Raw genomic sequence first — 14,829 nt, 5'->3', positions numbered from 1 at the left:
GAAAATATCATATTGCACTTTTGCAACTGCATAGCATCTATTTGAGAGAAATCCCTTCTCGTGCATTTAAAAAAAATTCAACTGAGAAAAAGTTATAAACCTACTGAAAGTATCAACACTGTTGCAAGAACGTTATCGCTGTATCACCTCCCTATTTTCCTTGTGCCTTAGCATAGCTCCACGAGAATCTGCTCCACGACCTTCCTCAGCACAGAGGAGAATCTAATAGGATAGTAGTTCATGAAATCATCCTTTTTACTCCTATAAAGAAATGGGTGTAATTCTTACTTTTTTTCCAGTCACCAGGACTTCACCTGATTGCTACAACTTTTTTATTATCACAGATTGTGGCTTGGCAACTACATCGATTTCTGAATGTTCAAATTCCTCAGGTGGTCACGAATCTGATCTCTGCTTACAGTGGGAGAGACATTACTTTCCCAGTGGCCTACTACCAAACAGTTGAGGATTGCGTGGCTGGTAGTTATCAGAGGAGAACAAGGTAAAAATGTTGTTAAGTACCTCAACCTTCTCCTAGTCTGTTGTTACCAGCCTGCCTATGTCACTCACTAGGGGAGGTGTGCCCTGCTGGACTTTCCTTCTCTGGTTGAGGTGCCTGTAGAAGCCTCTCTTGTTCTTCTTTGGTACTCCCTGCCAAGTTTAGTTCAAGCTGAGCCTTGACCTTCCTCACCACATCCCTCTACAGCCTATCAGCTTCCTTATACTCTTCTGTCATGGTTTTATGTTTTTTGGTTTCCAGTATTCTGCATCATAACATCATGTAGTGCACTGGGAGTTAAAGTGTTAATGCTCCAACTCCAGGTACCTATCCCTATACATTATGGAAATCATGGGATCTGACCCTTCTGGGTGGGGCAGCTCTTACTGCCTTGCAGTGGGTGCTGGAGGGTGCTTTCCTAGCTGTTCCAAGCTGTTTTGACTCGGTCTCAGAAACTCTCTCTCTCTCCTATATTACTTGATTTATTAGACTCAATTTCAATTAGATTGTATTATATTGTGTTATCTTGCATTCCAATATCATAGTTAGTAAAATAAGTTTTCCTCCATAGATCGTTGCCACTGTTGTTTTTTTTTCCTTCATTCCTTCCCATTTTGTGGGGCCAGAGGGGGGCAGGCAGGGGCCTACAGCCCCCCCTGTCAGGGGCATAGATTGATCTAGTTAACTCCATGACATCTTCCCACAGTACCTGCCTGTCTCCACTGCCTGTGCATTTTCTTCTTGCTTTTCAGTTGGACCAGCAGGTCCTGGTCCAGCCCTGTCGGTTTCTTGATAAGGAAAGCTTCCTTAAAGATCTGCCTGTTCTGCTCTGCACTCTTGCTTACGTGGACAGTTTCCCAAGGTATTTTGTTGACTAACTCCCTGAAAAGCTGAAAGTTAGCATCCTAATTTTACTCTTTTCCTGTTTTATATCCCTCAGATCATGAACTTCACCATAGCATGGTCAATACAGCAAAGACAGTCTCCAATTCTGGTATCACCAATCAATTCATTTGCATTGGTGAACAACAGGTCCAGTGTTGCATCCTCTTTGGTGGGACCTTCAATTACTTGATTCAGAAAGTTATCCTCAATGCATTCCAAGAGTCTCTTGGATTACCAACAGCACGCCATGCTACTTTTCCAGCAGATGTCTGGGTGGTTGAAGTCCCTCCCAGCGGAATGAGTGCTTGAAATCGTGACACCTCCTGTAGCTAGAGGGAGAAGGCCTCATCAATAGGCTCTGATTGAATACACTGATCACAAGGCTCTCTTTGCTGCCTTGGTCTCTGTCACCTATATGCTTTTGACTTGCTCATGACTATTCTTTAAGGACAGCTCTTCACATTGTTTTCCTTTACTGATGTAGACGGCAGCAGCCCCTCCCCTCCTTCCTTACCTGTCATTTCTGAACAGCTTGTAGCCACCAACAGCCACTCCAGTCATGGGAATCATCCCAAAAGATTTCAGTGATGGCAATATATCCCAGCATTCTAGTAGCGCAGTAGCTTCTAGCTCCTCCTTTTGTTTCCCAAGCTGCATGCATTAGTGTGGAGGCACTTCAGCTGGGAAGCCAGTCCTGTCACCTCCTTAAAGGTGAAATGCTTAATTTATTTTAAATATTTCCCTTGATTTTCCCCATTGCCTTCTTCTATTGTCCCATGTCAATTTAAATGATCCAATAGGTACAAAAATAAAGTGAGAAACGAAGTATATAAACTACTAAATATAACTATGTCAAGTTTTCTATGACAAGAGGAAATAGAACAAAATATCCAAAACAAAAACAAGTTGCAATTTCGCAAATTATACTACTTACATTTCTTAATAGACAATTAGTATGCTGAAATCAGAGAAAAGTTAAAAACATGGCTCATGGTTAACTTCTAAAATGTAATTTCATTAATTTTCTACTTGAGTATTCCCTGAGAAGTAGCTTTATCCATTAAGTTGGAGACTACAACTGAGACTAAACTATGTTGGGAATTAAAATGTTGGGTAATAAAATGAATTGAAGAACGGGTTCTACAAATATTTTTCATATTGGCTTTAGTTATTTAGCACTGTTTTCCTAGTGAATAGCGCAGTGTTTATGAAACTAGATCTTTATGGTTCTGGAAAAAATTGATACATGAACAAGATGAATTATTTGTGTTCTACATCTTAGCTGTGAACAATAGCTTATCGATCAAAAGTGCTGTAAGAGAAGTGGTGAATCAAAGTTACCTTACAGAAACCTAGTTGGTTCCTATTGAAAGGTATTTTTTAAACATAAAATAATTAAGACAGAGTAAAGAGGTACATTTAGAAATACCAAAAATTGAAGGACATGACTTCATTTATCTTCAACATTAACAAAATCTAGGTGTGATTGCTAGATACTCAATGGAACACATATTTACGCTCATACCTGCACATATTTCAGTCTTTAGTTTCCAAAGACAGCAAAACAATATAGCTATTCTAATAGGCCAAAGTTCTCTCAAGCAAAACTCCTACAAAATGCACATACTGAAACAAAATTCTAGGCTAATAGATTTTTCAACAGTTTTCTACTTTTGAATGTAGACAGTACATAGTCAGACTCCCCTGTTCCCTGTGGCTGAATTTAGAAAATAAAACTTAAGAATATGTTTTAGGCTCACATGAAAAGTTGAAAAGGCAGCAATGAAGAAATTTGAAAAATATAAAAAAAATCTGCACAAAGATATTTCACATTATTGAAACATTTGACCTAATGTACTTTAAATTACTGCAAGTCACCCTTTCAGAACTCAGTTCAATTATGTATTTGATACTCCTGGAAATAATTATTTTAGAATGCATAACACAAGTACTGTAATCATTAAAAACTCAACCACAGGAATGGAAAAAGAAATTAAGCACAAAGAGAGAACAGTGCATAAATGTCTCACACAAAGTCTTGTATCAACAAGCATAAAGAGAAAATAATCCAAGTAATTATTTAAAATGTCAAGTGTGCCCACAGTCAAAACCCTAGGATGGATAACTGAAAGAGTAAGAATTCCTGTAAAATGACTAGGAAAATTCAGTTAAAAGTCCTGTATTCCATTAGAGGGCAGATATTTTTTAGGCCTTTATATTCACACTAAAATAAAATGGGACTTCTATCATTTATTTTTAAAGGGAGCATAGTGGATAAATCTCCTTATATAAAAAGGGTAACAAAACTCTTCAGTGATTACGAAACAGAATTTTACCCTCAAAAAATCCATATGGATAAAATAATAAAGTGTTGCACTAATGCGCCACTGCAGAAGAGGTCAAGGCGTTGAATGCGAAAAATCTCCCTACTTCTTTACAATATTTTTGATAGTTTCATACAGATGAATAACTAACAGAAAATTATTACTGCGGCACTATTTTTTCTTCTTGATACTTTCACTGATACATACAACAGACTACTGGGAATATAGTAACTGTACTGCTAGGTTTTGATGACCCTTTACTGAAGAAAACTGTGAAAACAGAAGTGGGATGCAGTTATTTGACCTTGTGACCAAATGATTAGATAAAAAAAGTTAAGCAAAAATAAAGCACACTCTACCAAGAATCAGCCTGACATCAAACATCCCTATTTGAATTATAAATTCATAAGCTGTTTCCTAATACTGACCATGTAATGAACTAGAAAAGAACTGTGGTGTTTCAATATGACATAGTTACTACTATGGAAAGTATTCATATATGATGGCAAAATACTGGTTTGGAAATCCATTCCAGCTTTATCACCAGAAACTGTGGTTAGAAACGCTTTCTTACGTCAATGCAAATACAAAAACAGATTTGACCCAGAATGAAGAACCCACACAACTATTACTGCAAGTTTTTAAACAATCTGTGGACTTGTGAAATATCACATTTTAGTTAGCAATCACTGAATTGTTAAGCTAATTTTTGTGGTGTATCGCTAAGCTATGTACTCTTGCTTCAGTTTTCACTGGTAACTAAGGTCTCTTTTGAATCCTAAGATGCAGCAAGTTTCAGAACATGTAATTTATAACTGTCAGAAAAATGAAGGTTTGAATTTGACATTAAAATTGATTTAATTAAATTAATTGATTAGATTGATTAAATTGATTTAGTTAATTTAATTTAATTTAAACTGAATAACAGATTTTTTATTTGTTAAGTATGAAATACAGCCAAAAAAGTGATATCCACATGCATTTCAACTATGAGGTACACGTTCTTTGAAATTAATAAATTTTAAAATAATTACAACATTCCTGCATGCAAAAAAAATGAACTTTTAATTGAATTCACCAAATTCATATGTATAGTTTGAGACTCACTCTAGTGCTCTAGAGTCTAAAGTTCACAGAACTGAACATTAAAGATATAGCAGTGAACTGAATACAAGAATACAAGTGTTTTTTTGCTAACTACTGTAGCACAGTCTTTTTGCTTATAAGTTTAGTGATGCTAGTATACATAATGAACAGGAAAGAAAACCGAAAAGTTAATAAAAGCTAATTAATTATAATGCTAATAATATATTCAATTCCTATTTTTTTTCTCAGTTCTACATGCAGTATTGAGATACTAAGGCCTGAACAAGTAGGCCTCAAACCAAAGTTGACCTCAAGATGACTCTCACAACCAAACATTGGGGATCATCAGTATCTGATCATTAGCAAAAATATGCATCTTGGACAAAATGCCCAAGAGATGTAGCTTAGATAAAGTGTCATGAGAATATATTAACCTTTCCTTGTTTAGAAGCATAGTGTCAAGGCCTTACTAGTACACAAACTTCCTTGGTTCCTCCTTAGGACCCGGCCAGGCTTGAGGTAGATAATGAAAGCAGATGTTTCCGCCTAATTGTCACATAAACTTGTTTACTCAACAATACAATAGCTGAACCCTCTTTTAGCAAAGTTAGAGAACTTATCTACAAGTGGACACACTATGTAGGACTTTGCAATTACTAGGAAAGGCTCTCCAAGTCCTCACTGCAACAGGATCTCCCTAGCGAGAGTGGAGTTGGATTATGGTAAAATATTAGGACAACTGATGATGTATCTTTCCTGATCACCATTGCTATCCTCATGAAATAGTGTTTAGGTGCATTGCCTTGCTTTCTTTTATTCTTGTTGTATCATTTCACTTCTTATCTCGTTGCTTTAAACTTAAGAAAAGATAAATATACTTCTTTAACTTGGTCTCTGTGACCTTTGTGCTAACTCTGTCCACTGGCAAAACAAGTATATAAGGCAAGTATATAACAAGTATATAAGTATTTAAGTATATAATTCCTTTAGTAATAAAAAATTACTAAAGGAATGCATAATTTATTTTAAAATATTTATGTGTTACTGCTAGAATCCACCTGGATCTCTACACTGTTTCATCTGCTAGAAACAGAAAATGCTGTGTGACTACCCAGCTACAGTATTTACCCAAATTCCCATAAACTAATTTAGTAGTTTTTGTAAATGAAAACACCAACTATTTCAGTTGAAAGCAGTAAATAAAGTTCACTTATTTCAATCATTTAAGACTTTTGAATTATTTTAATATTGCTTTGCATAGCTTAACTTTAATATTTATTAAGCTTCTCTTCTTGCTTTTTGCCTGCAATTTAATAAAAAGATAATTTCAACTAGTCATGTAAAACATAACATTCAGAAATTTCCTTTGTGGAACAGAAGGCACCAAACTTCTTGCATACAAAGAAAAATCTGCAATTCCACATTATGAATACAAATAAGACAAAACATGGCCTTTATGAATGGTTTCACTACTTCAAAGTAAAATTAGGAAGCATGGGAACTTAGTACAATCCAATATCAATATTGATTTTGTTTTCAGATACTGCTTTCCTGTTATTTTACAATTTGTTTTCAAGTTTGTTCCTGGTTTGTAAATCAATTCTTATTCCTGTTAATCAGGTGACTTGGATTGTCTCCCTGTAGTATGTCCTACTCTACATTTCCATGAACTGCTGCATATTTTTCAGACTGCACTTTGCTTTCTTTACATCTTGCATCATTGAAAGGAGTCAGAATGTAAACAAAATGCTATGGCGAAGGTGTTGTCCAAGCATTACTTTACACAGGAAGCTAACAAGCTTCTTTTATTCTTCTAACCACAGACTTGGAATACTTATAACGTATCTACAGAATTTAAATCAATCTTGTAATTAATTACATTGCACGTGGGAGCAAACAACAGATGTGAAAATTCCTTGAAACTGCTTGCAAAAGTCAGCACTTTGGAACAAAGTTATGCTTCTGTTCACTTAATTCATTACTCCAATACTAAAACAAAAAGTGCTCACAGAATGAGCTGAAGTGTCACATTAAGACCACATAAGAAGCCTTTTATTATATTCCTAGAAAAGTACCACATTAATCAAATTTTTAATCAAAAATTTGTATTAAAAAAATGTATTACAAAAGTAATACAGTTGTACAGGTCTGAGGTAAGTCACCTGCTGTGTCTTTATCTCATAGTCCATGGATGTCAGTTCGGGAGTTGTAATAAAAGGTTATAGTTTACATGCTATTAAACTCCTTGCCATGTTCTCCTATTAGTACGTATACCTATTACGTATAGGTATAAAAAGCCTACATACCAACATATAAGTATATACTACTACATCAGCATTTTGCAAAACAGACTGAGGAAAAAAGAAACTAACAGCTATTACACCTAGTACCAGGGAACCCTTTCAGATACATTCAATTTGAAAACAAACACCAGAATTTTTAGAAACAATGCAAAAACTGGAAGAGCATTCTCCATTCAATTAATAACACATGCACAAGGGTCTGAATGGCTGGCCTATGTGATTTACTATCTTGGGGGACTCAAAACACTGGAGTCTGTCATAGTTCTCACTATTTTCAGAGCAGTCAGAAATGCAAGTCCAGAGGTTATAGGATTATGAGTTTCAAACCACAAAAGACAACACTAGCAAATGAGTTAGTAAATCTTGAGCTTATGTCAGAAAAGACAAATGTGGATGCTCACAGAAAAGTTCTTCTTTATCGTTTTTAACCGAAGTGCTTCCCTCTATATCCAAGTCTCATTAATATATGAGGCACTCAATACTGTGTTATATCTATGCACTGGATATAAACTAGAAATAACATTTATTTTTATGATAATTTAAAGTGAAAGTCATTTAATCCTACTTTAGTGCCTGCCTTCTTTTTTCATCTGTGTTAGAATTCACTGCCCTCTACTCGTTCCTCCCTTACTCTAGCAAGACAGTAAAGCATAGTTTTGCTTTCAATACTTCTGTTCAAACAATGACCTACCAATACTACAGAGTCAAACAAAATTTCAGAAAATTAATAAAGATATTTTCTGAACCTAGCATGGGTGTACTTCTGATGAAAAAATAATGTCTGGTTATTGGCTGTAGCAAGTATATTAAAATTTGACTCAGAAAAGTTCTTTAAGGTATCATGAAGGTTTATATAAACCTCTACAAATCTGATAGCTTTTGAAGATTTCTTTCACCAGATATAGCAGTATTATTTTATATTCCAGCTTTGAAGAACACTTGGGAACAGTAGTAGTTACAAAGTAATTACAAAATAATAATGGGTCAAATTTCCACAAAACATCCTTCATAACTTAGATATGTAGATTCTCACAGCAACATACACATTCTTCTAGTAAAAAATTCTTCCTTGAAAATGCAACAAATAAAAGAAAACTGAAGTATATATATTGAGCTACTGCCAAATTAGTGCTATTAAAAAAAACCTGGGATTATATTTGGAGTATTAAAAGATCATAATGAGATCACATTGTCTACTTTTCATTTATTTTCTCAAATGATACATTACCAATTGGATTTTCATTTTCTGTTTTAGTTTGCATTGTCCTTTAATCTGTAAAGGTGAAGAACTGATGACATTCCCCACTTGATTTAGACATTTTGGCTTGAATGCATAGTAAGTAGTAACACTATCCTTGCCTTGGGCATTTTACCTTTATGATATTGTTGCTTAATTTTTCATTTCCCCCTCTTAATGTTTATCTTCTCAACCTCTCATTTCTAGTAAAAAAATCCATGCTTGTCAACTGTTCATCCGCCCTTCAGAAAATATAGTCAAAGAGATGAGTCACTTTTTGTTCCACTGATACTGAATGAAACTTGTTTCTAGGTAACAAAGTCAAAAATATAATGTGCAAAACTAATTAATAAACAAATAGTGTCTTTATAGCTTCATCATATGTATGGACAAATTTTACACATATGATATTGTTACTCCAGAATTTTATGAAACCTACAACAGCTCTAAAGAGTTTATGTTAAAAGAATACTGATGAGGAAAGTGTATGGTTGAAGAGTGTTGTACAGAGAACAAAAGAAAGAACAGTTATTTGCTTTTTGTTAAGTAACCTAGTTCAAAGAATCCCATCACACAGAAAATTGGTACAAGTTCTTCATGATACTTTTACTCTCATAAAAGAACACGGGTGAGAAAAGGGAGGAACTGAAGGTAGGGTTGGGAATACAGAAAGAACATCCTCAGCAGTAGGGAAAAATCTCAGCAATGCCTTGAACAGCTACTCTGCATCTTGGAACAGTAACAGTTGCCTAAAACCTTTAATCAGCTCAACTCAAAGAATATCCCCATCAGAGAACTCCAAGTAAATGTATGTGAAAGCAGAACTTCTTCATTTATGCAATCAAAGTACATGTTAGAGAACAAGGATGCTTAAGTCTGAGGATATACTTCATAGGTTTCTAAGAAAACGCAATCCTGATCTGCCTCCAAAGCAACTTTATCTCTTTAACCATTATTATAGAGACCATTCTAATGTACATAGCTTCCTCACTGGCAGTGAGCCCTCAAATGAGGTCTAAGAGCAGTGGAGCCAGACTCCGCCCCTTCTAGTCACACAGCTGACCGTGCTCTCAGGGCTGACCGGATGCTTTCCCCAGGTGCTCAATCAGTGGTTCAGGTCATTACTCAACAGTTCCCATACAATACTGCATTTACCATTAAAAAAATAAAATTTTACGCTATCACAAAATAAGATGAAGTTTCTGGATAAGAATTTGCTCTTTTCTTAAAGTGCTTAACCACTGCTAACCAGGTACAGATATTGTAGTAGCCTTGCTTGAAGGATTCTAAAACTTATTTTCAAAGCAATGATGAAAGGTATGCTACTTTTGTAAAGGCATAGCTGGAACTCTCTAAATAATTCAAGGAAAATAAAAATACGAAAGCTACAAGTTTTCACTAAGCTATTTTAAAAAATTCTTTCCACAGGCTGTTTTTTAGTGTAGTTAATGAAGCTTTTTTTTTTTTTTTTTTTTTTTTTTTAACTCTGACAAGTGCATGGCCTTTGATCAAGGCCTATTTATCATCTCTCTTATGTAAAATAAAAAAGCTACCATGTGTAAGGATTTGAAGAGAAAAATATCCTCCCATCTGATCTTAAATACAGTAATTTTATAGGTCTTATGCCAGAAAAACTAACTGTCCTCAGACAGGAAATTTTTTATTGAATAGAAATATGTGGCAATTGAGTAATAAAGGAAAAAACAATTATTGCAATAACTTGATATTCAAGAACTCTATGAAACAAGTGGAAATGCTGTTCCTACTAGATAAATAAAAAACAATTTTGTTTCTTTGAAGATGGTATTTTGTTTCTCTTATTTGTGAAAGCTTCAGAAGGACAAGAAAGATTGACAGCAATCAGAAAATGGAATAAAGGCAAGGAACTCTAACTGTGGGTGTAGGTGGAAAGAAAACGGGGGTCTCCACTCCTGAAGATAGCAGAAATCCAAGAAATTAAGGACAGATTAATTGTTATAGAATTTCCTAAAGAAAAAGTAATAAACTAGCTAATTTATTCATTTTATTATTCTGCCTTTTGATTTGCAAAAAACCTAAAATTCTATAAATTGACATGTAGAACTATGTTATACTACAAGAAACTGTTAGACAAATTTAAAGATATTACTCCTGATTCTGTTTTTTCGTGAATGTCAAGACAGATTTCAAGATTTTTCACTCCAGGAAATAAAACCCTTTAGCCTCTGGTAACTCACCCTTTTCTGCTCCTTAATATATTCCATTAGTTCCTCTCTTGTCCTTTTAACAGCTTCTTCGATTGCCTTTTCACTTCGTTTTTGCTCCTCCATTAACGCTTTCTTGATAATTTCCTTTGTAAAATGAAAACGTTAAGTGTAAGTATTAAAAATATTTCATAAATGTAACACATCTCACCCTTTTCCTTCCTAGAAGTTTATCATGATCATATTCTGCCCCAAATTAGCATGACCCTAAATCAAATCTGATTTGGTAATAGAAGTACACTGTACTAAAGAAAGCCAGGTTCAAATTAAAACACCTCTATCACCTTAACAACATAAGTAATTTGCCCAGGAAACATCTTTCTGAACCAAACAGACTGTCCTAATGCTTAAGTTCCAGCATCCAAAGTCACTCATTAAATACATAACAATATTAATTAGCTAAGATTTCCATTTTCAAAGTTCAGGAACATGAGGTGACAAACAAGATTCCTGAAACATACAAAAGATTACATAATAGCCAGTCAAAATGATCAGTGTATGTTAAATGATTTAGATGAAGAAAGAGGGGAAAGGAAAAAGGGAAATAGTGGATTATTTATTTACTTATTTATTTTTAGGACTAATCAGAAGACACCACTGGATTTACCATCAACTATCTTCATCTCCATCTTCATTCTGGATATTCAAAAGCAGATGCAGCAAAAATAGTAGCAGTGTGCCTTCAGAATGAAGGAGGAGTGGAATGTACTTCTGCTGCTTAATATCACTAGATCTAAGCTTGTTTACCACATACACATTTAGCATGAATACTAAGATTTAATCAAAATTTAATAGCATTTTTTTTCTTTTGAAGGACACAAAGATATCATATAGCTGATTAGAAATACTACTTTTCTTTTTTTTTTTTTTTTTTTTTTTTGTGAGAATTTCCAGTCCTAAAAATATAGGGATAAAAATTGACTAAAAACCATGAAAACTGTTTCAAATATTCACAGCAATTACAAAAAATATCATCGCACTATTTCCTTCTATGGGCCAAAATTCATATTCCCTGTTACTGTGCCATAGCCATGCATTACAGATCCTGTAAGGGAACTAAGAATCCAGTATGTAATAAAGCAATTGATTATGAAAAAAGATGACCACTGAGGCAATGCTGCAGTACATGGGAAAGAAGAATCTTGATTTCCTTCCTTCACAAAACTAAAAGCAGTGCAGCTAAGGAAAATACTCTGGGAAAAAAAAAAAAAAAAAAAAAAAAAAACCAATGGTTCAACACACCGTTTTGGTGTATTTATTTATGGATATGTGCAGATTTTTCACTCTCTTTTTTTTTAAGTTTTAAATACATTTATTTTTAAAATGAAAAATAAATGCTCAGGAACCATCTTCTTCCTCACTACTGTTTACTGTTTAGACATAGCACTACATAATTAGTAGGTGCTGAAAAGGTTTGTCTGTCCATAAGTTTGCTTGAGTGCAGAATAATGCTGACATTTTATGATACATATCTGAAGTAGTGGAGGTTGGATTTTTTGTTTTTTCCTTTTTTGTCAGAACTCTACTGACCAAGGACTACTGATCTAAATGGTGTTCAAAGACCTTTTATTATACGCTATATCAACAGATACGATCCATTATCAAATAAATATTATACCAGAATAGTGCCTACTAAGCAACACATCTTGTAGACAGAAAGTAAAACCAAAAACAAAAAATCCACATTTTTCATCAATTAAAAAAAAAATCAACAATGGAATTTTTTTAAGATTTAATTATAAACAGACATTCAGGCTTTTGTCAAAATAAGTATTCATTGTTACATAATTGTCAGGCTTAAAAGAAGACAATTAACTTTACTGCAGAACTTTGAGTATTCAAATAAAAATATTCAGTTAAAATATGATATTTATAAAAGATTATGATTAGCATAAGGACAAATCCATAATTTCACAAATGTTTGGGAGCTCAGATGACAACCATTTTATGGCCTTGTTTACTTTAATGGTTTAAGGAACATTTGTCAAACTGAGAAGTGACACCATTTTTAAATACAGAATCTCAGAACCCTAACATGCATTCTTAGTGCTTTATTATTCTTCGAATAGAATATTTTTGCAGGAACCCAGTTGTACTGAATGTATACACTCCACAGAACAGGTGGATGGCTAATGCTTCAGAGGTATCAGATATTTACAAAATTACATAATCCATCTACACACATCAGAGTGACTTTACCATATACTTTTAGTGTACAAAATGAATAATATCACTGGATTGGACTAATTGGACTAGATCTTTGAAACTCTTCAGTTGAAGAGTTTCAAGTGAAAAAAGTACTATTTCTTATCTCTAGCAATTTATGTCATTTCAAACAAATATTAATTCAGATTACCAAAGAAAAATCCTGAGACAAAGGCCTCTTTCATTTATGAACTCTAGCAAGACTAACAGAAAAAGTAGCAGAAAGTTACACATTATAGGAATATGCTGTTCTCATATTCTCATGCCAGCTAAATTAGTCAAAAGTTTCCCAAATACTTTGTTTCATATTAGAATGGAAAATAATGAATTCATTTACTCAATTAAATTCTTAAAGGCAAATTACAAAACTGATATGGTGCCAAATATTAAAGCGCAGAAAATCCTGTATTAATAAAATGTTTAAAAACAACAAACATATAAATTTTCCTTGAGATCATGCTACTTGATACTTAAAACAAAAGCCCTACATGAATAAAGATTCAAATAAAAATACAATCAAATTCCAAGGTTCTACTAAAAATTACTACTAAACGAAACCTACTAGCAATACATTTATTACAGACTATTTTAACAAAGTTAATACAAAAAATGAAACTTAAATGACTTGTCTTCCATTTACAACTTCACTTAATTAAGAACAAGCTCTGATGAATACAAAGTTTTGGATAAATATGAAAACAAAGTTGCATAAAGTCCTGTTGAAGTGATAAGCAGAGCATACTATAATTATACTGTCTGTTAGTTGCAGCTCATCACAGCAAACATACATAGGCCTCTGTAAAAACAGTAGGCTGCTCAGAGCTATCAGAAGAGAGATTTGCTGTTGGATTGACAAACAGAAAAAAATTCTTTTGTCCTTTCTGTTTAGTTTTCATGAGTGGGCTTCAATAATGAAGTTTATTTATAGTTTATTTATTAATGAGAGATATTGAAAATTGGGAAAAAAAGCACATAGGTATTCAGCAAATATTCAACAAAGACAAATGGAGGATATATACTGTCATTAGCAGTATGTGCAATACAAATCCCATCCTTTTTGTAAGATGATGTCAGATAGTGGGCACCAAAGTTGGCAATACACCATTTCTTTCCTCTACCTCAGATGAATACAGCATATATACTATATATATGTTGTTCAACACATTTGGAGGGGGAGAATTTAAGCATATATGAGTCAAATATGTTTGAAAATATTCAAACAACAAACAAATTATTTCAAACAAATATATTTGAAATAATTCAAGCAACATCCAATCACCTAGCTAACACACATATTTTTGCCCTGCCCTTTGAGCTAATCACAGGTATTAGTCTGTCCTACACAATTTTCCACAAAAAGCTCAGTCCAGGCTCTCAAAGCCACCATCTTTCTTCAGTCTTTTTCTGTCAGTTATTACAGTAAATTATCAACATACACAATGATTATTTAAATTCTGACACTGCCTATTACTGCTGTTCATCAAAGTCCTAACTGCATGTACATCTTCTCAGTGTATATACTTTATATTCTTATTTTTCCTTTCCTATAATGCCACATCCATCTTCAAAGTTTTTTTTAAATTAGATTTTGATTGCCAAGGTGAAAATTGGCCTGTATTTCATCTTTAAAAGAGTATTGCACTATTTGAGGGTTTTAGTGTTATTTTAATTAATTCAAGAAAATTTGAAAGCCTGGTTTCTCAGAAAAAGGTGAGGGACAAATTGCACTTCAGGTGTGACTCGCTCTTTCTTTCTTAATATCTACTCAGACACCACATGACTAATTATAGCCAAAAGCAGCTTTTCTACAGGAGGAATATATATGTATTATGTATGTATACATCAATTAGAAGACTAGAGTAGCTAATAAAAATTAATTTGATAAATCATATTCAAACCTATGTTTGAATATATATGACTTATATATCACAACCGCATCACCAGAGTGTGTACGTGTGCATCTCCACAGAAAAACAAAAAGAAAAAAATGTACTTTATGTAACAGAGCATGCCAATCAATACTCAAACGAAAAAAACAACAACAAAA

General features: G+C 33.7%; 1 protein-coding gene across 5 annotated transcripts in view; it reads right to left on the bottom strand.

Annotated features, from left to right (window-relative positions):
• The window catches only part of CCDC91 (coiled-coil domain containing 91), a 143,648-nt gene that overhangs the window by 21,511 nt on the left and 107,308 nt on the right, over positions 1–14,829 (bottom strand). For all 5 annotated transcript variants that reach the window (XM_042889906.1, XM_042889909.1, XM_042889911.1 and 2 more), the window contains one exon: positions 10,551–10,664. In XM_042889906.1, coding sequence (XP_042745840.1) covers positions 10,551–10,664 — 114 coding nt within the window. The remainder of the gene's footprint in view (positions 1–10,550; positions 10,665–14,829) is intronic.

The sequence above is a fragment of the Lagopus leucura genome, unplaced genomic scaffold (assembly GCF_019238085.1).
Source record: "Lagopus leucura isolate 7727_CA_CO unplaced genomic scaffold, USGS_WTPT01 Super-Scaffold_100159, whole genome shotgun sequence".
Taxonomy (NCBI): Eukaryota; Metazoa; Chordata; class Aves; order Galliformes; family Phasianidae; genus Lagopus; species Lagopus leucura.
The sequence above is the reverse complement of the archived record's forward strand: the minus strand, read 5'-3'. Positions and strand labels throughout refer to the sequence as shown.